At 46.0% G+C, this 21,810-nt stretch overlaps 1 protein-coding gene across 8 annotated transcripts in view; it reads left to right on the top strand.

Moving 5' to 3' along the window:
- The first annotated feature begins 1,496 nt into the window (after positions 1 to 1,496).
- The window catches only part of NXPE3 (neurexophilin and PC-esterase domain family member 3), a 52,370-nt gene continuing 32,056 nt past the window's right edge, over positions 1,497 to 21,810 (top strand). Inside the window, exons 1-5 of one of the 8 annotated variants that reach the window (XM_055125328.1) lie at positions 1,508 to 1,631; positions 3,443 to 3,675; positions 6,244 to 6,413; positions 6,764 to 6,844; positions 17,456 to 17,786. In XM_055125328.1, coding sequence (XP_054981303.1) covers positions 17,694 to 17,786 — 93 coding nt within the window. In that variant the 5' untranslated portion in view covers positions 1,508 to 1,631; positions 3,443 to 3,675; positions 6,244 to 6,413; positions 6,764 to 6,844; positions 17,456 to 17,693. Of the gene's footprint in view, positions 1,632 to 3,347; positions 3,676 to 6,243; positions 6,414 to 6,763; positions 6,845 to 17,455; positions 17,787 to 21,810 lie in introns of all 8 variants that reach the window. The other 7 variants (XM_055125327.1, XM_055125324.1, XM_055125322.1 and 4 more) reach the window with 7 other exon arrangements.

Below are 21,810 nucleotides of genomic sequence, written 5' to 3'. Positions count from 1 at the left end.
TATGTATTGGATATGCCAAAAACAGTAACAATAAGTCTCTCAATGAGAGACATTACTGGTGCCCGCTTGAACAAATCTATGAGCAACGGGATGATAGTGACAGTGACAGTGACAGTTTGGGGGCAACAGGTACTGGTGCCCAGGGCTCAGTCCTGTCTCTGCTCAGGGATCACTCTTGGGGTGCTTGGGGGATCATAAGCAGTGCCAGGACCAACCAAGGTCAGCTGAGAGCAAGGCAAGGTGAATGCCTTAAGCCCTGTATTATCACTGGTCCTTGAGCTGCCCTTTTTTTTTTCTTAATTAAAGCACCGTTACTTACAAAGTTATTTATAGTTGAATTTCAGGCATACAATGTTCCAACCCCAGTCCCGACACGAGTGTCAACTTTCCTTTACCAATATCCCCAGGTCCTGTCGCCACCCCCGCCCCCAGCCTCTCCCACCTCCACCTCTGTCCTAGCCTGCCTCCTTGTTGGAAGTTTAGTTACTGTGGTTTGGGTCTGCTGCTTGCGGTGGTGCTGGTTCTGAGCTTCAGAAGCATAAACATGGGAGATGGGAGACAGGCTTAACCAGCCCAGGGCTAGAGGTAGGCGCTTTCCCGTGAGGCAGAGACACGGAGGTCCAGCTGATCACGGATATGGGGGAGTTTAGGGGCTCTTCCAGAAACTGCTGCCCGGTGTCACGCCTCCTTCCTTTCCTTCTGTGGGCGCTGCTCCCGCGCATCTGGCGTCCTGCCAGGCAAGCATCTAAACTAGCGCGGCCAGTGGAGGCTTAATTAAGCTTCGGGTGATCCTCTTTCTCCTTCAGTGGAAGTAGTGATGGGAGACAGGGTCAGGGGAAGGGCCTGCGCTTTGCTTGGACAATCCGGTAAAACCCACTATACTCAGCCCTAAGGAAATCGGCAGCCCCTTCTCACGGCTCGGTGTTCTGAGAACTCGGGCACGCAGCTCTAGTGTTCCACGTGGCTATCCGGGACGCTTTACCAGCTAGAACCCTGTTCAAAATCCGAGAACCCTGTCAAGGGAAAAAAAAGTTTTGGTTTTGCAGGAAGGGTCAATATAACGGTGCGGGGTCAAGGGGCGAATTGCAGAATAAATAGGCTAATTTCAAGCAAGGAAGAATTCAAGCAGCAGTGGACACCGTGCTAGTGCTTGTTAAACCTGGACAAGAACCCCGACGCAGCACTGAGACTCAAGTGGGCCCAATAGGGGACCGCCCCCTCCCCCCGCCCTCCAATAATCTGGTCCCTTTCGCTGGTAAGAAACCCTGACGTCTGCAAGCAGCAAGGAGCAAGGACCCAAGAGAAGCAAGAACTCACTATAGGGCGACAGCTGTAACCCCTCCTTTCCCGCCCCTTGCGATCCAGAGAAGGAGTGGGGGGTGGTCACCAAGTTCCAAGGGTGCAATAACCAGCGTCCTTGCGCCAAGGCTCCGCGCTCGGCGTCCGCGGCTGTCAATCAGCGCCCTCGCCCGTCCCCTCTCGGAGTTCGACCAATAGGAAGCGGGGCTCGGGGGTGAGGCGACAGAGCCGGGCCAGGAAGCCCCGGGCCAGGCGGCCTGGCTCTTCGGCAGCGGCGGGGGCGCTGCGGACCGCCTCGCCCCGAGCCCACCGAGCGGCGGCCTGACCTGGAGGTGAGTGTGGGGACTTGCAGACCGTGTGCGGGGGTCTGCAACCTGCTTGTTGGTCTGTCTGCTCCCGGCACACGCCGGCCTCGGGAGCTCAGAGTCTCCGGGCCGGGTGCCGAGAGGGTGCAGCCCCCCGACTGCAAGGCTGCGGGCACCCGAGGGTCCTGGGCAGCGCGAGGACGGAGCCCCAGGCTGAGGCTGAGAGTGGGAGCCCGCGATTGCCGCAGCCTCGCCCCTGGCTCGCGCCAGCCTCTGCAGGTCCCTGCAGGGCGGTGCGGGGGGAAGCGGGGCTGGGGGTGTGCATCGACACCCACAGTTTGCGGGACTTACTGCAGCGTCCGGGACTTTCCTCGCTAACCTCCCCGCATCCCGACCCCCAACCGGGTGCAGGACCCCCCTGGCCAAGTATCATCTCTAAGTCTCCTGCCGCGTCTCGGCAGGCGGAGTCCCGCGGTGGAACGACCTGACCTTTTTTTTGGGGGGGGGGGGGCGGGGGGAGAACTGTCCATTTTGGGGTCCGGTCGTTGGGGGGAGACGGGATTGGGTCGTTGGGGGAGTGCGGGCGTTCCCCGGCGAGGTACTGCGGGTCCCGAGCGGTCTCCCACCGCCCCTTCCAGCCCGGGCTGCTGGGTTGAGCTTTAGACTCAGTTCCCTTGTAATTGACCCTGCCACATTTCCCCTGCTTTTTTTTTTTTTTCCCCCATTTTTACCCTAAGAGAAGATCGGCGCCACATTTCCGAAAGATAAAGAGTCAAGCACTGCTCGGGTGTCCCCCACCCCTCCCCTTATTGTGATTATCCTGTGCCACATCGGGCTGTGCTGGAAGCTGGCGGGACTCCCAGGCCCGAGTGATGAATTGTCTTCACTGCACGCGGTGGAGGCTGCAGGATTCTCTTCCTCCTTCGTGTCTGCCTTCGGCTTTTTTTGGCTGTTTTATTCTCTCCCCGTGTCAGTACTCAGACCCCTTTGCCCAGCCTTCCAGGGCTTGTTATGGAGCAAAAAGAAACGTAGGGCTGGAATGTAGCCCCCGCCCCCCTGCCCCCCCATGTTTGGTTTGTCCTGAGGGCACTGGGTAAGTAACAATTAAAACATCATCTCAGAAGGACGTTTCTGGATTAATTGAGACAAATAATACCCTGTGGCTGGTCTGCAGTAGTGACTTTTTTTTCCTACCTTGCTGTATATCACGACCTGGGACTTAAATTTTTTTCTTGTACCCTAGTCATCCGGTGGTCTGTGTAGTCCAGGCATAGGTAATTTTAAAAAGTTTCCTGCATGTTAATGTGCTTGGCTTATCGACATGCCCTTTTTCACTTAAAGCATTTACTGTTTTGTTTACTCCCTCACCCCAAACCGGGGACTGGCTATTGATGGACATGGCAGAGGCGGCTGGGCTGAGTCAGCACTCTGAGCATGGGAGGTTGGGGGGGGGGACATAAAATGGGAAAGGAATCTGGAGAAGAAAGTCCTGCAGACATCTGTTCCGTTTCATCATTGCCCAATTTGGTTTGTTCCATTTTCCTGAAAGATCTCTGTCATGTTAAAGGATGTCTCCAGTTCTTTCTCCACACACTACCCTCTGAAGTTTCAGTCTTACTCAGCCCTCTACAAAATGTCAGCTCTTTGGAAATTTGGGGACATACACATTTACATTTGGGTCTGTTCCATGTAAATATTTTTGTTTGTGTTTTGGGGAACACGTCTTCTCAATTGAAATTCTAGACACTACCTTTGACTGGACTGGAGCGATAGCACAGCTCATAGGGCGTTTGCCTTGCACGCGGCTGACCCGGGTTCGAATCCTCTGTCCCTCTCAGAGAGCCCAGCAAGCAACCGAGATTATCCCTCCCGCACGGCAGAGCCTGGCAAGCTACCTGTGGTGTATTCGATATGCTAAAATCAGTAACAAGTCTCATGATGGAGATGTTACTGGTGCCCGCTCGAGCAAATCGATGAACAACGGGACCACAGAGCTACAGTGCCTCTGACAAGTACAGTTACACTGATGTGGATAGCATATCGGACTATGCAGGGGACCATCTAAGTAGAGGTGTGTGGTTCCGTTGTACTTTAATATATTATCTTTGTGAAAGCACTTACCCGAAAAGAGTCCGTGTTTCCCCCCACCCACCCCAGCACAGCTGGTGATGCTCAGGGGTTACTCCTAGTTCTACACTCAGGGATTACTCTTGGCGGTGCTCAGGGGACCGTAAGGGGTGCTAGGGATTGAACCTATGCAAGGTAAGCACCTTACCGACTGTACTATCTCTCCAGCCCCTGAAAGGAATCTCTTTATTGGCAGCTCTGGGAATCGACTCAGGGCCTAACACATGCATTGCAAGTGTTGCTTGTCTATACGTGTGCCCTGGGGAAATCTGAGCAGGACAGGTAAAAGACATCAGTTCTTCCTGAAGGCCTTGGAGAAAGTACTTCCAACCCCAGATCCTGCTGGGTCCAAGCCATGGGCTGGTGAAATTATTTTGCCAGGAGTTAGACACTTTGGTTTTGTTTTATTTTATTATTATTTAAATTTTGTTTGTTTTTTCTTTTTGGGTCACACCCGGCAATGCATAAGGGTTACTCCTGTCTCTGCACTCAGGAATTACCCACTGGCGGTGCTCAGGGAACCATATGGGATGCTGGGAATCCAACCTGGGTCGGCCGAGTGCAAGGCAAACGCCCTACCCGCTGTGCTATCACTCCAGCCCCCAGGAGTGAGACATGCAAAGTCAGTTTATTGAGAGTCCGCTGGTCAGACTGACCTAGTGGAGGCCTCTCCAGAGACCCATCTAGCCTTCTTAGGGGGCACATGTGAGCTGGGCTCTTTCAGGTGGGAAACTTGTGCTTTCTACAGATTAGTTAGTCCTGGGGTGGGGGGAGAGGTGGGGCAGGGGGAGACATGCAGGAGATATGACCCAGTTTTTGGGAAGAAGTACAAATTTACTTTCTAGTTGTATATAAGTTATTCTAAGCCAATCACGTAAAAAGAAAAATACGTATTGTAATTTGAATCAACTCTGAAGTTGATTGCTCTAGCCAATCATATAAAGGTAATAAAATAATTTTAGCCTATCTCAGGAAGTGAGCAGTGTGGTCGAGTCTAGAAATTTCCATGACTAAGGCATAGAATGGACGTCTTGCTGGGCCAGATTGATAAAGCAGGGGTGCCGAGGTCAGTTTAGGGACTGTCCCTAGACAGTCTAGGGACTGTCGTGCAGAATGAAGCAATGGTGGGGACCCTCGAGCCTCCTGCCATGGCTGCTGCTTTTAACAAGGAGAGTCTCAGCCTGCCAGGCCTTTGGAAGGGAGACGTTAGCTAGGCAACTATTTAGGGGGCTTTTGCTAGACCATTTCACAGCTGACTTCAGTTTGATCACTGGCATTGCGTGGTTCTCCAGGTATTACGGGGTGTAATCCAGAAGGTTCCTGAGCACTGTCCTGTATGGTCCTGGGTCATCCTTGGTATCTCAGGGCCCCGCAGTGCTGCCTTCCACAGAGGGCCCATCAGCATGGCCCTGATCAGCAGGTAGGACCCTGGACCCTGCTCACCACTCGGGAGGCCCCTCTCCCAAGAGAAATTCAATCAGTTCAAAAGTAGTCTTTAAAAAAAAATTCAATTTTAATTAACAAATTTAATAATTAAAAATTATGAATAAACTATATTCATTGATGATAAAGATGTTTCTCACTATTTTCCCATGGAACCCAGAAACAGACATGGGAGGTGGTGGAGGACAAATAGCCTCTAATAATACTAAAGCAATTAGTTGAGGAGTTGATGATAGCACAGTGGGTAGGGCATTTGCCTTGCACTCAGTCAACCTGGGTTCAATTTCTCCGTTCCTCTCAGAGAGCCGGGCAAACTACTGAGAGTATCCCACCCGCATGGCTCAGCCTGACAAGCTACCCGTGGCGTATTTGATATGCCAAAAACAGTAACAAGCCTCACAATGGAGACATTACTGGTGCCCGCCGGGGCAAATCTATGAACAACGGGACGACAGTGCAACAGTCTTAATAAAATTTGGAAAAACAGTCTCAGCGGACCATGCATTTTACATTTTGCCTGTTGTTTGGACATAAAAATGAAGCATGAGTCAGTGGTGAAATGGAAGCAGAAAGGTTTGAAAATAAGGCTGTTCAAGTCTTACTTAGATTCCTCCTGATTTACAAGTTTTAGATCTGTGTAGAAACCTCTTGTTTCCTATAGTGGTAGGATGGCTTTGAACTACTTGATTGTTCTTGTCTTTAAGAAAAATAACACATGGAGCATTTATTTTTGATTTATATATTTTTAATTGTGGTGCTATTTATAAAGTTTCTTTTTTTCCCCTCCTTTTGTTTGGCAGTGCTGGCAGTTGAATCCAGGGCCTCACACAATGCGAAAGAACTGCTTTCCTGCTGAGCCACATCCTTGGTCCATATTTATAAGGTTTTAAACTTCGACTGAGATTTAGGACTGTTCATCGGTAGCCTACTATGTTGTACCTGAATCTATGATATAGATTTATATGGTTTTGTTTTAAAATTGTCCTCTTAATTTCAAATGGTTTTCTTAATTTTTAGTAATCTTTACCCTTTATATAATGAATGCCGCATTGTCTCATTTCTGTTACAGCAGGAAGAATGGTATGAAATGTAAAAGCATTGGCATTTGCTTTGAATGTCGCAAGAAACACGCTTCTCTGCTGAGGACTTGAGTTCAGGAAGTCACACTAAAGGAAAGTTAGATGCAAACTCATTTCTTAGTTCTAATAAGCCTCTCTTCTTGGCAACTTCTAGAAAACGGTAAATTGCATTCTCTTATTATTATTAATTTTTTTCTTTCTGCTTTTTGGCCACACTTGGCAGTGCTTGAGTGGTACTCATGAGTTAGTGATTGGGGATTATTTTATGGCGATACCAAGGCACCTGAATGGTGCTGGGAATTGAATCTGGCACTCCTGGATACAAAGCCTATGCTCCAGCTCTTTGAGCTACCTTGTGGATCTAATTTTTTAATTTCAGAACCAGCATTATTCTTTGCATTTGGGATTTTTATTTCTCAGTACAGAATTAGAACCCAAAGATTAAAAAGAAAAGCAAAAAAACTGTCCAAAGGTGACAGATGGCAGCATTTTGCTATTTGTTTTTCAAAGGAGTTTATCTGGTGCACCTCAGCTTTTATCTTCTTCGGTGTACAACAGGATCTTAGTACTTTACTACTGGAAGGAGTTCAGGTGAATATTAGGGCTTTATTAATCCCAGAAATTCAGTCTGGCATGATGCTCTGTAATTTTATTTATTTATTTATTTATTTTGCTTTTTGGGTCACACCTGGCGATGCTCAGGGGTTACTCCTGACTCTGTACTCAGGAATCACCCCTGGCAGTGCTCAGAGGACCATATGGGATGCTGGGAATTGAACCCGGATCAGCTGCATGCAAGGCAAACGCCCTACCCGCTGGGCTATCGCTCCAGCCCCTATTTATTTTTTATTTTTTGGTTTTGCACTGCACTGACTGTGCTTAGCCCTGGTCCTGCATTTAGGGGTCATTCCTGGTGGTGTTCAGGGAACCATATGTGGTGCCAGGGATTGAATCCAGATCGGCTGCATGCAAAGCAATTGCTCTATCTGCTGTACCGTCTCTGGCCCCAGCATGATTTTCTCAGGGAAGTGCCTGGCTGTGTGTGGCTTGCGTGTTTGTTGTTGCCTTGAAAGCACTGTGGTTCCTTTAGCCCAGAGTGCGCTGCCCTTGTCATCCTCTGCACTGCTGCCTGCTACTGTGCTGCTGTGGGGGTCTCAGCTGCACGGACCGCTAGTGTCTGGTGGGTTGATTTGCTGTGGTCTCATCTTTGCTCTTCTCTGGCTATCAAGGAAACCTATAGTGTGTATGTATGTGTGTGTGTGTGTGTGTGTGTGTGTGTTTTGGTCCTACCACCTGCTTTTTGGTGCCTACTTTCTGCATGGTGCTCAAGGGACCAAGTAACACCAGGTTTAAAACCCAGATTTTCTACTTGCAGAGCAGATACGTCAGCCCTTTGAGCCACCTCTCTTGTCCTAAGCCTATGGTTTTTTATGGCCAGCCTCTTATTTTTGTTTGTTTTGGACCTCACCTGGTAGTGCTTGGGGTCTACTCTAGGCTCTGTGCTCAGTGATCACTCAAAAAACAGTGCTCAGGAGACTGTATGTGGGGATTGAACTGGGGTCAGCTTTATACAAGGCAAGTGTCTTTTTTTTTCCTTTTATTTATTTATTTTTAATTTTTTTTTATTAGTGAATCACCGTGAGGTACAGTTACAAACTTCTGAACTTTCATGTTTGCATTTCAGTCATACAGTGGTCATTTACACCCCTCTACCAGTGCCCATTCTTCTCCATTCTCCCAGTATCCCGCCCCTAACAAGTCTTAATAAGGCGGTTTTGCAGAAAGGGTGTAGGCTGGTGAGTTAGACACCCCTCACCCTCACCTGCAGAGCAACACCCCTTTTCCCTTTCCTGTCATGGGAACTCAGCAGTGGTGTACACTCCACCAGACCCGGGGTGTGCGGCCAGCCCTGGCTGTTGGGATACCCTGGTGGCCAAGATTCCAGCGAGGGACCGAGAGGAGAGAGTGAAGTCAGCGGGGAATTGTGGAGGGGAGCGGTCTCAGCATGGGACAAGGCTGCTCCAACAGAAGGGCCAAAGGCTGGCCGTGACAGTCCCCTTGAACCCTGCGTACGGAAGGTATCGGCGTCCAGGGATGGTCAGTATGTTTGCAGGGAAACTGGAAATACCTCCAGTGGAGCCACGGGGGTGGGAATTCAATCATGCATGCAGACTGGACAAGACGGAACCTGGAAGTGGAGGTGGGGGAGGCAGAAAGCTGGTTTGGACTATGTGAAGGGCTAAGGCAAGTGTCTTGACCCCTGGGCTATCTCTCCAAGCCCTGGCCAGCTTCTTAAGAGTTTTCTTTTATTTGTTCTGCTTTTAGGCCACTTTTTTTTTTTTTAATGTGGTGTACAAGCCAAGTAATCCTTAATCCCTACACTGTCTTAATCCCTACACTGTCTCTCTGGCCCCAGCTATATTCTTTCTGTCTGCATGATTTTGCTTTCCTTTATACATGATCTCATATCACATTATGTATGTATTTAAATATTTTTACTGAATCATCGTGAGATACAGTTACTTGATTGGGTTGTAGTCATACAATGTTCTAACACCCGCCCTTCACCAGTGTACCTTTCCCACCACCAATGTCCCCAGTGTCCCTCCTTCCACCCTCCTCCCCCCCAAGTCAGTCTCTCTCTCCTTTTGGGCTTTCTGGTTTGCAATACAGGTACTGAAAAGTTAGCACGTATATCCTTTTACCTACTTTCAGCCCTCAATTCTTTTTTTTTTAATTTAATTTTATTTTGTTATTTAGTCACCATGAAATTACAAACTTATTCATGATTGAATTTCAGGAACACCAATCCCTTCACTAGTGTCCAGTCCCTTCACCAGTGTCCACTTCCCTCCACCAAAACCAGCCCCCCACCCACATTTTCTTCCCACCCGCCAGTCTGCTTTTACAAGAGGTGCTTTTTTTCCAAAAAAAAATGTTTTTGCAATGTGATTTGCAATACTGTTGCTGATAGGGTTTCTTTTTTTTTTTTTTTTTTTTGTTTTTGGGTCACACCCGGCGATGCACAGGGGTTACTCCTGGCTCTTCACTCAGGAATTATCCCTGGCGGTGCTCAGGGGACCATATGGGATGCTGGGATTAGAACCCGGGTCGGCCGCATGCAAGGCAAACGCCCTACCGCTGTGCTATCTCTCCAGCCCCCAGGTTTCTTTTTTTTAAATTTAAATTTATTTATTTTTTAATTAGTGAGTCACAGTGAGGGTACAGTTGTAGATTCACACATTTTCGTGCTTGTTTTTCCCTCATGCAATGTTTGAGAGCCCATCCCTCCACCAGTGTCCATTCTCCACCACCAATGAGCCCAGTATCCCTCCCACCCCCCTATCCCAACCCCCACCCCACCCTGCCTCTGTGGCGGGGCATTCCAATTTTATATCTCTCTTTCCTTTTGGGTCTTGTGATTTGCAGTAGGGGTATTGTGTTCAGTCTCTAGTTTACTTTCAGCATGCATCTCCCTTCCCGCTCGGGATCTCCCATCACATATTACTTGGTGTTCCCCTCTCTATCTGGGATGACTTTCCCCCAGCGTGTGAGGCCAGCTTCCAAGCTATGGAGCCAACCTCCTGGTATTATATACTACTATTCTTGTCAGCCCTCAATTCTTGTCCAGAGTGATTATTTCCAACTATCATTGTCATAGTGGTCCCTTCTCTATCCTAACTGCTTTTGGGCCACACCTGATAGTCTTCAGAATTTACTCCTGGCTCTGTGCTTGGGGATCATTCCCAGCGGTGCTCTGGAGACGATATTTGATGCTGCAGATTGAACCAGATCAGCCGCTTGCAAGGCAAGTGCCTTAACCCATTTTATCTCTCTGACCCTGAAGGAGAGTTTCTATGGAGGAATGACTGGAGTCTTGGTGACCTTGGGCCTTGCTTAATAAATTTCACATCCATAATTATTTCATAGGAGCCAGAAAGATGGTATTGCTGCAGGTAACATATGAAGTGGAAGGGAGGTGGTAGCCTTGAGAGGGGAGTTCACTGTTTTCCTCTTTAGCGGCCTCAGTCATTGGGGAAGTACCCAGGAGGGTTAGGACTGAACTGATAAGTCCACCATAAGCACCTTTGTGGTGTAGACATTGTGTCTCACCAGCTCGGCAATCTTCAAACTGCTCCTGAATTCCATTTGATCTTTGTGAGGCAGGAATATTAATTCCTATGATCTGGTGATTTCTCTGGAAGCTGCAGCTGGAGTGAGGAATTGTGTTTTATGGAAAGAGAAATAAACCCTAACCTCCTCATCTTCTTATCTTCTCTGCTTTGTTGACTGGTCTTGCGAAAAAAAGTTTCAGGCAGGATGCTGGTGAGCTAGTACAGTGGTAGGGTGTTCGCTTTGCAGGCACCTGACCTGGGTTTGATCCCTAGCATTGCACATAGCCCCTTGAGCCCTGCCATACATGAGTGATCCAGGAGTGAGCCCTGAGTAAGCCCTGAGCAACACCTGGTGTGACTCCTGATATACCCAGGTTCTGGGTTTCCCTTTCGCAGAGAGACCAGTTCTATAAGTGAGAATGCAAAAGCAAAGAACCTTTATTGCTAGCTCAAGCTAGGGTCCAAGCCTCATCCAATGCAGTGGAGTCTTTTTTTTTTTTTTCTTCCACTTTCTGGGTCACACCCGGCGATGCACAGGAGTTATTTCTGGCTCTTCATTCAGGAACTACTCCTGGTGGTGCTCGGGGGACCATCTGGGATGCTGGGAATCAAACTGGCGTTGGCCATGTGCAAGGCAAACACCCTACCACCTGTGCTACTGCTCCAGCCCCCCGCAGTGGAGTCTTGACAAGGACCACGGCTCTAGTTCCAGGGAACATTATATAGCATATGGTGACATAGGCAAAGTTGGCACAGTTGTTGGTTACAGTTGGCAGTTTTCCCAAGAATTGCAATGAAGCAGTCACAAGTCTGTGAGCTAATTGGTCATCCCACCTGCTGTGCCCAGAGATATCCCAGTTATCATATGACTGGTTAGGGGTGTCTAGGGGATTTCCACTTTAGCCAAGTTGGGGGGGAAGGAAACAAAAACTTAGGCCTACTGCTTGTTTTGCCGAAGTGCAGCCTGTCACGGCACATATGAGATTCTTTCTGTGCCTCCCAACTCCCAGAACAGAACAAAACTTCAGGAAAGAAAAGAATAATGAAGTAAGTTTATTTTGGAAATATGATGTGAGAGAATCAGTGTTAAATGCTCAGAGTTAAGACATGGAGGGCTTCTCCTGAATGGAGAGAGCCAAGTACACATCCTAGCTAGAGCTATGTGCAACCCCCCTGATGCAGAATGCTTGTCATAAAGTTTAAGGAAGAGAGTATACATCTCAGGAAAAGATTCAGGTGAGCCCAAATTGGGGAAATATGCACCCCTTTGTCTTTGTAAAGTTAGAGTTTTTTTGTTTTTTTTTTGCTCTTTGGGTCACACCCAGCGATACACAGAGGTTACTCCTGGTTCTGCACTCAGAAATTACTCCTGTCGATACTCAGGGGACCATATGGGATGCTGGGAATTGAACCCGGGTTGGCCGCATGCAAGGCAAACACCCCACCAGCTGTGCTATCACTCCAGCCCCAAGTTTTGTTTTCTTTTTTAAGTTTTCCCAAACTGTCTGCCAAAGTCTGTTGCTTGGGTATTGTCCAGGGGGATAACTTGAAACTGTTGATGGTTTTCTTTGATTTTCTAGCACAGCCTTCATATCATCTGTGGAATGTCTCCTTAAGGTTTTCCAGCTGATATTCCAGGTCTGGAATCCTGTATTTTAAAGGCTTTTTGGGCTTCTCAGACGGAGTCTGTATAACAGAGACTTCGTGCCTTTGGATTTGTTTGATTCCAGCACCTTTCCCAGTAAACATAAACTGTCTTCTGCCTGCAGAAGGTGTAAAATGTAAGGCTAGGGGGCCAGAGAGATAGTACAGTTGGGTAGGGTACTTACCACTTCCAGTGGGTAGGTTCAATCTTCAGCATCCCACATGGTTCCTTGAGTGCTGCCAGGAGTAATTACTGAGTGTGGAGTCAGGAGTAAGCCCTGAGTATTGCTGGGTGGGGCCTCAAACCAAAATAGTAACAATAATAAATGGTAAGACCCTTGTCTTGCGTGTGCCAAACTCTAGTTCTATCTCTGGTGCTGTGTATGGTTCCCTGAGCACAGCACAGGAATAAGCTCTGAGCACTGCAGGACTAATCGCCCTCAACAACAGCACCCCCCCTCCCAGGGAAAAAATCCCAAACCAAACAATTTATTGCATGAATTGTTGAGTTTATGTATGTTATTTCCTTTCTTCCTTTCTTTTTTTGGTGTATGTTATTTCTGAAGCTGGGGTGAGAAATGGTTGTCTTGGTTGCTGTGGTGTGAGGTGGAATCAGATGGGGTAGAAGAGGGAGGAGCTAGGGGCCTGGGCAGGTCTGAGAGGAAACTGAGGCGTACTGGTGCGGCTGAGGAGACCTGAGCGCTTCCCACCAGCGTCCTCACCACCTTTCCTTCTTGAGCTTGACCTTCTTGGGAATTCTTGCTGATTCAAGAACAAAAGATGTGCCTTTCTGACTATATGACTATAAATCACTATCACTGTATCACTATCACTGTCATCCCATTTGCTCGAGCGGGCACCAGTAACATCTCCATCATGAGACTTGTTTGTTACTGTTTTTGGCATGTTGAGTACACCACGGGTAGCTTGCCAGGCTCTGCCGTTCGGGCGAGATACTCTCAGTAGCTTGCCGGGCTCTCCGAGAGGGGCGGAGGAATCGAATCAGGGTCGGCCACATGCAAGGCGAACGCCCTACCGCTGTGCTATTGCTCCATCCCGGTATGACTATATGGATATGACTATATGGATGAAAATAACAATGGATCAGAATATCTTGGTTATTTGTGTAGGGGGAGAGTCATATCCAGTGGTGCTCAGGGGCCACACCTAAATCTATTGGGGGACCATATATGGTGCCAGGGTCATGACTATGGCTGCATGCTAGACAAGCGCCTTAACCATTTAATTTATATTTTATTTTGCTTTTTGGGTCACACCCGGCGATGCCTAGGTGTTACTCCTGGCTTTGTGCTCAGGAATTACACCTGGTGGTGCTCGGGGGACCATATGGGATTGAACCCGGGTCAGCAAGGGAAACATCCTACCCACTGTGCTATCACTCCAGCACCACGCCTTAACCTTTCTTTAAAAAAAAAAAAATTGTTTTAATTCTTATTTTTTTTTAATTTAAGATTTTTGTGTGTTTTTTGGTTTGTTTTGGTCGCACCCGGCTGTGCTGAGGACTGACTCCTGGCTCTGCATCAGGGATCTCTCCCAGTGGGGCTCAGCAGACCCTATGGGATGCCAGGATCCAAATCTGGTCATCTGCATGCAAAGCAAACACCCTGCCCACTGCACTATCACTCTGGTCCCTACATTTAATTTTTAAAAATTGAGTCACCATGAACTACCACATTATTTGTATTGGGGTTTCAGGCATACAGTGTTCTGGCACCAGTCCCTTCATCACATCCGCTACCCTCCCCCAATGTCTCCAGATTCCCTGCCTTTCCCTCCAAGCGCCTTAACCTTTCTTTCTTTTTATTTATTTTATTATTATTATTATTATTATTATTATTTTTGCTTTTTTTTGGGTCACACCCAGCGATGCACAGGAGTTATTCCTGGCTCTGCACTCAGGAATTACTCCTGGCGGTGCTCAGGGGACTATATGGGATGCTGGGATTCGAACCCGGGTTGGCTGCGTGCAAGGCTAACGCCCTACTCACTGTGCTATCACTCCAGCCCTTCTTTCTTTTTATTTTATGACGAGTTTATTCCCAGGCTATAGGTTTTTGGTTCTTTAGTTTCTTAGGTGGTAGATTTTAAATTTTATTTTATTTTAATTTTTGGTTTTTTTTTGGGTCACACACAGCGATGCTCAGGCATTCCTCCTGGCTCTACATTCAGGAATTACTTCTGGCGGTGCTCAGGGGACCATTATCAGATGCCAAGGATCAAATCCCGGTGGACCATGTGCAAGAGAAGCAAGCTACCAGCTGTATTATTACTCAGGCCCCTTAATTAAAATTAAAAAAGAAAATTGGATCACGATGAGATACACAGTTGCAAAGTTTCAGTCATACAATGTTCCAGCAGCTGCCCTCCACCAGTGTACATTTTCCACCACCCATGTCCCCCGTGTTCCCGCCCCCCCACGTTCTGTGCAAGCTTCTCTTCAGCTTTAGGAACCATCTGCTCTTTTTCATCTCAGTGGGGCAGGGAGAACTCAAGTAGGGGTTTAAGTTCTGTGGTGCCTCTTGGGTGCTTTGTTTGTCTGGCTGTGCTCAAAGACCAGAGAATTTACATCTAAGCCCTTGGGCCCATTAGCCTTTGTACTGTCTCTCTGGCTCTGAGAGAGGTTTTTTTTTTAAAAAAAAATTTATTAGAGAATCACTGTGATGTACAGTTACAAACTTATGAACTTTTGTGTTTGCATTTCACTCATATAGTGATCGTTTACCCATCCCTCCACCAGTGCCCATTCTCCTCCACCAATGATCCCAGTATCCCTCTTACCACCCCCACCCCATCCCCCACCACCCCACCCTGCCTCTGTGGCAGGACATTCCCCTTTGTTCTCTCTCCTTTTGGGTGTTGTAGTTTGCAGTAGAGGTATTGAGTGGCCTTATTGTTCGGTCTATAGTCTACTTTCAGTTCGCATCTTCCAACCCCATTGGGTCCTCAGGAGGTCTGCCCCAGAGCTTGGAAACTGGCCTCACATGCTGGGGGAAAAGGCAGCTCAGATAGAGAAGGGAACACCAAGTAGAGGATATTGCGAGGACCCACTCGGGTTGGAAAATGCTAACTGAGAGAGATGTTTGGTTCTTTGGGAGACCAGCTGGGAGCAGATATTTCTGAATTCCCATGTCTTGTCATTTGCTGAAGGATCTGTTTGTCTTCTGACTCTTTGAGTTTAACTTTCCTAGTCTTTTTGTTGTTGCTATTATAATGCTAGAGATCTCTGGCAGGCAAGGAGTGTGCTTTGTTCCTTTGCCCCTGAGCCATATCCCTAGTGTTCCTTTCTTATATATATATCTTCAGGGGTGGCTTCTTTCCTTCTTTGCCTTCCTATTCCATTGAGGGAACACCATATTGGTGATGGAGGAGCTGGATTCTCGTTTCCCACCATACTGAGGGATGGGACTGTTTGTTTCTCAAAGAATGTCAGGATGGTTAACCCACAACTAACCCAGAACTCTGTACAAAAGCAAAAGATTACCTTTTTTTTTAAAAAAAAAATTGAATCACCGTGAGCAATACTTACAAAACGTTCATGTTTGAATTTCAGTCATACAATGATCGAACACCCATCCCTCGGCCAGTGTATATTTTCCACCATCAATGTCCCCAGTAACCCCCCCCCCCCCATCCCTTCCTTCCCCCTGCCTCTATGGCAGACAATTTCCCCCATACTCCCTCTCTACTTTTGGGCATTATGGTTTGCAATACAGATAATGAGAGGCTATCACGTTTGGTCCTTTATCTACTTTCAGCACACATCTCCCATCCTCAGCGATCCCTCCAAACCATCATTGACTTAATGATCCCTTCTCTATTCCAGCTGCCTTCTCTCCCAGCTCACAAGGCAGGCTTCCAACCACGGAGCAATATTCCTGACCCTTGTCTCTACTGTCCTTGGGTATCAGTCTCATATTATGTTATTTTATATTCCACAAATGAGTGCAATCATTCTATATCTGTCCCTTTCTTTCTCTCTCATTTCATTTAGCATGATACTCTCCATGACCATTCACTTATAAGCAAATTTCCTGACTTCATCTTTCCTAATAACTGCATAATATTCCACTGTGTAGATGTGCCAAAGTTTCTTTAACCAGTTGTCTGTTCTCTGGCAGTCGGGTGTTTCCATATTCTGGCTATTGTAAACAGTGCTGCAATGAACATACAGATGCAGATGTCATTTCTGCTGTGCTTTTTTGCACCCTTGGGGTATATTCCCAGAAGTGGTATTGCATGGTCATATGCAAGCTCAATTTCTAGTTTTTTTAGGAATGCTCATATTGTTTTCCAAAAAGGCTGGACCAGTTGGCATTCCCACCAACAATGAGAGTCCCTTTCTCCCCACATCCGTTCCAGCACTGGTTGTTCTTATTCTTGTTGATGTGTACCCAGTCAAAAGATTACCTCTTAATGCTCTTTAATTGTAATTACTTCTATTTTTTAATGTAAATTTAACTATAAAAGGGCTGGAGCAATAGCACAGTAGGTAGGGCATTTGCTTTGCGCGCAGCCAACCCGGGTTCCATTCCTCCGCCCCTCTTGGAGAGCCTGGGAAGCTACCGAGAGTATCCCACCTGCATGGCAGAGCCTGGCAAGCTCCATGTGGTGTATTCGATAGGCCAAAACCAGTAATGTCTCTCAATGGAGACGTTACTGGTGCCTGCTCTAGCAAATCGATGAACAACGGGACCACAGTGCCACAGTGTGAAACTATAAGAGAAGAGAACGGATTTTAATTTTCATAGACCTCCATAGAAATTTAGCAGTTTCTTAAATTTTGCAGTTTCTCAGTTTGCTGACATTCTTCTTTGCTGTCTCAAAAGCTAAAACTTAGGGGGTAGGGCAATAATACAGTGGGTATTATTGCTTGGTGTCTTGCAGCCCATATAGCCCCTGAGCACCAAGCACTGCCACTCGTGATTCCTGAGTTGGAAGCCAGGAGTAAGCCCTAAGAGCTTCCTAGTGTGGCCCAAACCACACCCCCCTTCCAAAAAAAAAAAAAAGTTGAGGTTTAGGTAGTAGGTCAAATACTACTGTATTTACACAGAAACCTGGAATTGTTTTCTTGTTATTGTTTTGTTTTTGGGTCACACCCAGCACTGCTTAGGGGTTACTCCTAGCTCTGCACTCAGGAATTACTCCTGGCGGTGCTTGGGGGACCATATGGAATGCTGGGGATTGAACCTGGGTCAGCCACATGCAAGGCAAATGCCCTACCCTTCCATCTCTTGAAACCTGGAATTGGGTTTGAGGAGATTGATACTAGGTGATACTGGGATTTTATATATATATATATATATTATATATATATACATATATATATATATATTTGGTGCAAGAAGCAGAGGATAGAACCTATTACTTTGAGCCTTTGGTAAGATTAGAAAAATGTGGTGTCTTTCCTTTTACTCCACTCTAGTCACTGTGATGTGTTTGCATCTCCCCCCTTGAAGAATTCCTGTGCAGAGAAATGCGCCTCTTAAATCAACCCCAGCAATTCCCGACAAAGAGCCCTGAAGGATATTAGCAGAAAAGAAGCAAATTAAACTCGAAGACCACCTGCAGCTCAGAAAAAAAAAAAAAAAAGACAAACATGGAGTTTTGAGGCATGAGGGCAGCACAGTGTCGGCCATGGGTGATCAAGACACAGCCAGACCATGTGGATCAATTTCTTCAAATTACAGCTTTTTTGCTGTCTGCTTGCAGTGTTGATGGTCGTGGTGCTGGTTATCACTGTTACTCAGGTAGAGGTGAGTACTCAGTAGAAGCCTTCTTAAGCAGTTCCTGGGACTTGACGCTAACTTGGGAAGCCAGGACACTTTTGTCATCACAGGCCTTGTTTCATTTCTGCACTAAGTGTTTGTGTGTGAACCATGCTTATATCCTCCCTCTCACTGAGGAATACGACAGACATGATTTCTTTACCAACAGAGCTCCTATTCTAAGTATATGGGGGGAAAGGAATCATATATGATGCTTTGAAATTGTGAAATGTACTATAAAGGAAGTGAACTCTCAAGAATAGTTTTATTACTGAAAAAAAGTGCTGCTTTGACAGCATGTATATGCAAATTGGAATGATAAAAAAATGGACCACCACCCAGGATGGCATGCAAATTCATGAAGTGTTTTATATATATATATATATATATATATATATATATATATATATATATATATATATATATATATATATATACTTGCTTTTTTGGGTCACACCCGGCCATGCACAGGGGTTACTCCTGGCTCTGCACTCAGGAATTACTCGTGGCGGTGCTCAGGGGACCATATGGGATGCAGGGAATCGAACCCGGGTCAGCTGCATGCAAGGCCAACGCCCAACCGCTATGCTATCGCTCCAGCCCCCAAAGAACAGTTTTATTGAAATGAAACATTTGAGACAATTTTAAAATTAATTTTTGGTGGGTCTGTTATTTTAAAATTATTTAATGAGCTCATGTTACTGTTTCATGCCAACATTTCATGCTGTCGAGTAGTTTTTCCCGCCTCCACCTCCCCATGCTGGGGATTGCGTTTAGGGCCCTGCTGCCTCGCTACCTCCCTGGCCTCTCCCGGCCAGTTCCTTCCACACTCCCCCATGGTTTTCTTACACATATGTGCTCTTTCGTGCTTTGTTGAATCCTTCAGTGTGACCCTTGGTAGTTCTCTTGAGTTCCTTCTGTGCTATGTCTCTTCTGTCGTGTAGTGTCTATTAATTTTAGTGTTTCAAACTCAGCTATATAGCCTGAACTGAAGTAGTTCACCAGACTCCACCTAATCCCCACACTGGATGCTGAGGCCTGGAGCATTCTCCAAGCTGTAAGCAAAAGGCAATTTTAACATTGCCTCATTCATTTCCTGGCTCTCAGGAATCACTGGCTTTTGTTATGTGATGTCTAGAGTCTGGGAAACTATTGCTTTATGTATTTTGGCCTTTTTTTGGGGGGTTTTGTTTTGGTTTTGGACCACACCAGGCATTGCTCAGGGCTTACTCCTGATTACTCCTTATGGGATGCTGTGGATCGATCCCTGATCAGCCATGTGCAAGGCAAGCGCCCTTCTTACTGAATTATCATCACTCCAGCCCTTATTAATTCTATTTTTGGAACACTTGAGATAAATATCCCTTGATAATGTACAATTATTTTTATATATTTTTTATATATTTTGATGCCCATTTGCTTGTATTTTATTGAATATTTTTACATGTGTTTATAAGATAAATTTGTCTATGGTTTTCTTGTAAGACCTTTGTCTGGCTTTGGTATTAGGGTTGGGATGGCTTCATAGACTAGGAAGGAGATTAGGAAGTAATCCTCAGAGTCTGTAGTCTGTTTCTGGGGCAGGACGGAACCTTCGGGTCACACCTGACTGTGCGCAGGGGCTATTCTTAGCTCTGTGCTCAGGCGTGACTCCTGGCAATGCTTCAGTGAGTGAGAACGTGTGTGCTCCGCAGGATCTGAACTGGGATCAGTGGTATGCAAGTGCCCTAACCCTTATACCACCTCTTCTGTATTCTAACATATTGCAGGCAGTCAGCACAATTTCTTTAAATATTTGGCACAATTCATCTGTGAAACTGACCTTAACCTGGTGGGTTTTGTTTTGGAAGCTTACTTTTATTTATTTATTTATTTATTTATTTTTGCTTTTTGGGTCACACCCAGCAATGCTGAGGGGTTACTCCTGGTTCTGAACTCAGGAATTACTCCTGGCAGTGCTCAGGGGACCAGATGGGATGCCAGCGATTAAACAAAGGTCAACCGCATACAAGGCAAATTCCCTATCCGCTGTACTATTGCTCCGGCCCCTCGAAGCTTAATTTTCATTAATTTTTTTCCCGGGAGTCAAACCTGGGTTTGATTCCCAGCATCCCATATGGTCCCCCGAGCACCACCAGGAGTAATTCCTGAGTGCATGAGCCAGGAGTAACCACTGTGCATCGCCGGGTGTGACCCAAAAGCCAAAAATATAAATAAATAAATAAATAAATAATTAAAAATGAAAGGATAACCAAGGGATACTATAACTCTCCACACACAAATTGATAACTGACATGAAATGGAATAATTTCCTTGAAAACAAAATCTGCCAAAAGCTGATGCAAGAAGAAATAGCTCATCTGAATAACACAATGTTTATTATTATTGTAATTGAATATTTAATGTTAATGTAATTGAATATTAAGGATATTCAATTAAGAGGGCTTGGGTAGAGCACCTATCATACAAATACAGGATAAAGCTTGAGTTCAATCCCCAGCATTGCCACATATACCAAATGCAGTCCTTTGGGATCCCTACTACTGGATCGATAGCACAGCAGGTAGGGCATTTGCCTTGCATGCGGCTGACCCAGGTTCTACGAGAGGAATAAATATCAATATAAACATTTCAAAATGTAAGCTCAATGTGTTGGCTACGTGCAAGGCAAATGCCCTATCCGATGTGCTATAGCTCCAGCCCCTTGATTATTCTTTTAATATCTATGTGTTTTGTAGTACTATCACCTTTTGAGTTTCTGATACTGATAATTTGCATCCCTTTCCTTAGCCTGGCTACCGCCTTAGTGATCTTATCTTTGATGAACCAGCTTTTAGTTTTGTTGACTTTTCTCTATTGAAGTCCTGTTTTCAATTTCATTGATTTCTGCTCTAACTTCTAATTTTTTTCTCCTTACTTTGAATGAGTGCTTTTCTTTTTTCTAATTTCTGAAGATGGAAGTTTGAATGCTTGCTAATAGATCTTTTTCTTTTGTGATAATATGCATTCAGTGCCAAGTTTACTTCCATGCTCTGCTTTCATTGCATCCTACAGATTTTGACAAGTTTTGCTTTCACTTAATATAATTTCTTTCTTTTTTTGGGGGGGAAGGGAGCGTCATAAGTGGTATTCAGGAGACCAGGGTCCCCACTGGTCACTCTGCAGCTGAGCACAGGTTTTATGAAGAGTGCTGGGATGCTCTACTCTACTGTGCTGGTGACCTAGACCACTTGATGGTACTGAGGGTCAGTATGATGTGTTCAGGATGCTCAGAGACCATGTGGTGCCTCAGATTGCATCCATGCTTACAATGCACCAGGTGCCCTAACTCTGTACTGTCTCCTAGCCACATTGAGCTTACATTTTGAAATGTTTATATTGATATTTATTCTTTGGTTATTTGGAAGTTATTGCTTAACTCCAGATATTTTTGGGATTTCCCAGTTCTCTTTCTGTATTGATTTCTAGATTAGTTTTATTGCTATTGGAGAGCAGAAATTGTGGTAACATTTTGCCACATGTCTACTATCAATGGGTTGGAGCGATAGCACAGCAGGTAGGGTGTTTGCCTTGCAGGAGACAGACCTGGGTTCGATTCCTCCATCCCTCTCGTAGAGCCCGGCAATCTACCAAGAGTATCCCTCCTGCACGGCCGAGCCTGGCAAGCAACCTGGGGTGTATTTGATATGCCAAAAACAGTAACAACAAGTCTCACAATGGAGACATTACTGGAGCCCACTCGAGCAAATTGATGAGCAACGGGACGACAGTGCTACAGTGTTACCATCAATAAGTCCCCTTAGTTTTGTTTGCTGTTAAAATATTTGCTTTTGAAGGGTCATTTCATAGGGTATAGAATTCTAGATTAGCAGATTTTTTTTCTTTTGAAGTTTTACATATATCACATGCTTCTCTGCTCTGGTTTCTGAGGAGGTAAATGTGATTCATACTTTTGCTTTTAAAAAGTAGAGTAATTTTTGCCTTTTGTTTTTCTCAAGAGTTTTGAAAAAAT

Source organism: Sorex araneus, chromosome 2 (genome assembly GCF_027595985.1).
Source record: "Sorex araneus isolate mSorAra2 chromosome 2, mSorAra2.pri, whole genome shotgun sequence".
NCBI classification, from domain to species: Eukaryota; Metazoa; Chordata; class Mammalia; order Eulipotyphla; family Soricidae; genus Sorex; species Sorex araneus.
This window is presented reverse-complemented; position numbering and strand designations above follow the sequence as displayed.